Source organism: Echinococcus granulosus (genome assembly GCF_000524195.1).
Source record: "Echinococcus granulosus chromosome Unknown EG_S00314, whole genome shotgun sequence".
Taxonomy (NCBI): Eukaryota; Metazoa; Platyhelminthes; class Cestoda; order Cyclophyllidea; family Taeniidae; genus Echinococcus; species Echinococcus granulosus.
This window is the reverse complement of record NW_020170694.1, coordinates 20,160-22,268: the sequence shown is the minus strand read 5'-3', so window position 1 is coordinate 22,268 and position 2,109 is coordinate 20,160. Positions and strand designations below refer to the sequence as shown.

Sequence of the window (2,109 nt, the reverse complement as noted above, 5' to 3'; positions counted from 1 at the left end):
CCCGACTGTTGGATTACTTTGTGGAGGAGTTCAAACGTGGGCACGAGGGAAGGGACTTGACAACCAGCACAAAAGCCATTAGCCGTCTGAGAGAGGCATGTGAGACAGCAAAGAGGAAGCTGAGTACTGTTGACTGCACGAATGTGGAAGTCGAATCGTTGTTTGAGGGCATCGATTTCTGTGCGGACCTCACTCGAGCCAAATTGGAGTGGTTGTGCTCGGACCTCTTCCGTCGAACGATGGATGCGGTAAAGTCGGTATTGAGTGCTGCGAAGATGAAGAAGACTGACATCCACGAGATATTGTTGGTGGGTGGATCGACGCGTATTCCGAAGGTGCAGACGATGCTGCAGGACTTCTTCAATGGCAGGCAATTGAATAGGTCGGTCAACGCAGACGAGGCAGTGGCGTACGGCGCGACATTGCTGGCGGCCAAACTGACTGGCGCTATGCCGAAGTCGATGCAACAATTGAGGCTGCTGGAAGTGGCGCCAATGTCACTGCGTATGGAGTTTCCAGACGGTACTATGCAGAAGATGTTAGTGCGTAACACACAAATGCCGATGAAGCAGAAATGGGCTTGCACAGCCCCCAAAGATGATAGTGTTGATACGTTGTTCAGGATATTCGAGGGTGAATGTGAGGAGGAAGGCGACAACTACACTATAGCTGACTTTCCGTCAACGAATTTTTCAGTGGATCTACATGGTTTGATCAAGTTCCACTTGACATTTACAACTGACGAAAGTGGCATTCTCCATGTGTCAGTGGTGGAAAAGTCGTCAAGGAAGCAGAAGAGCATCACGACTATCAATTACAAAGGCGGTCTGTCGGAGGAGGAGATAGAACGAATGATGAATGATGCGGAGAAGTTCAAGCAGGTGGATGAGAAGGAGAGGAACAGGATGGCAGCGAAGAATGGATTGGTGGACTACATTTACAGCATAAAGGAGGAAATGGGGAGCGAGGAGATGAAGCAAAGGACATTGGAGGAGAATAGACAAAAAGTGATTAGGATGTGTGAGGAGATGATAAATTGGACGAACACAGAAAAGAACGCCAAAGGGAAGGACTATAAACGAATGCGGAGAACGTTGGAGGAGATGTACACCGATATTGCCATGATCAAAAGAAGTGCCGATTCTGATCGTGGAGATGTGAAAAGAGATACAAACAGCTGTGGACATCCAAACACCTGCATTTGTATCATGGAACATAACGAGAAGCAACGGATTTTAAAAATCTGCTTACTTAAATGTGAGTAATAAACCATAACCCACGGTGAATTGTTATTCGTTTTGTATTTTAACTGATAAGTGTATAGTAATTCACTAAAGCCTTTATTTAACCACTTAGCTCTTCATTGAACCATCCCCATCTTCCCTAAAGCAGCCTCTCGAGGTTCCCAAAGAAGACTACAGCAATCACTTCACTGTGAATTTCCCTATGAGCTCACAAAGAGTTTAGTAGTAGGCATTGTCATGCACTTGAAATGTGGATCACTTCATTTTAAACAGTTCCACATTCCATGAACGAATGGAGCGAGGGTCACTCGCTGACGGCACAAGATCCACACTGCTCGTCATCACAAATTTTGTGGATAGGGAGAGGAATATCTGCAATGGGGTAGGCCAAGTAGAAGTCTACACCAAACCAACCGGTTATGCATTTGCCACTGTCATCTTTTAGTGCCTCTACGAGGAAGGGCTTAATAGAATTACCGTCTTACGATGAAAACGCTGACATCAATCAAACTGTCACTCACGGCGGCATATAGTGGTGACAACTGTGTCTATGGCTACATCATTCCTTTCCAGCACGACGATAAGCAGAATGTCAATGACGTGGTCTACACACCATAGAGTGACACATAATTATTGTGAGTTGGACCCACACAAATGTATGCAATGGCAATGAACACAAGCCTTTATTTGGCAGTTTAACTTCTCATCTACAACCCAGCTTGCGCGACTGCCAAGTAGTGCGAATGAATCCTTCGGTGCAAGCAAAATTCTTCCGAATTTCTGATGCTCATGGTGGTTCTACTTCATGTTCATTTCTCAAGGATATTTCACTCCCACCATGGCTGCGCCAAGAGAGATTTGCAAA

The 2,109-nt window shown here is 45.7% G+C and overlaps 1 protein-coding gene across 1 annotated transcript; it reads left to right on the top strand. All coding sequences in view use genetic code 11, as the record gives it.

The window, feature by feature from the left end:
* Positions 1-239: 239 nt before the first annotated feature.
* EGR_10965 (Heat shock cognate protein) lies at positions 240-1,265 on the top strand (the record flags this gene model as incomplete). Its single annotated transcript, XM_024500214.1, has 1 exon — positions 240-1,265. The coding sequence occupies one exon, from the start codon at positions 240-242 to the stop codon at positions 1,263-1,265; it is 1,026 nt and encodes a 341-aa protein (XP_024345374.1).
* Positions 1,266-2,109: the final 844 nt, after the last annotated feature.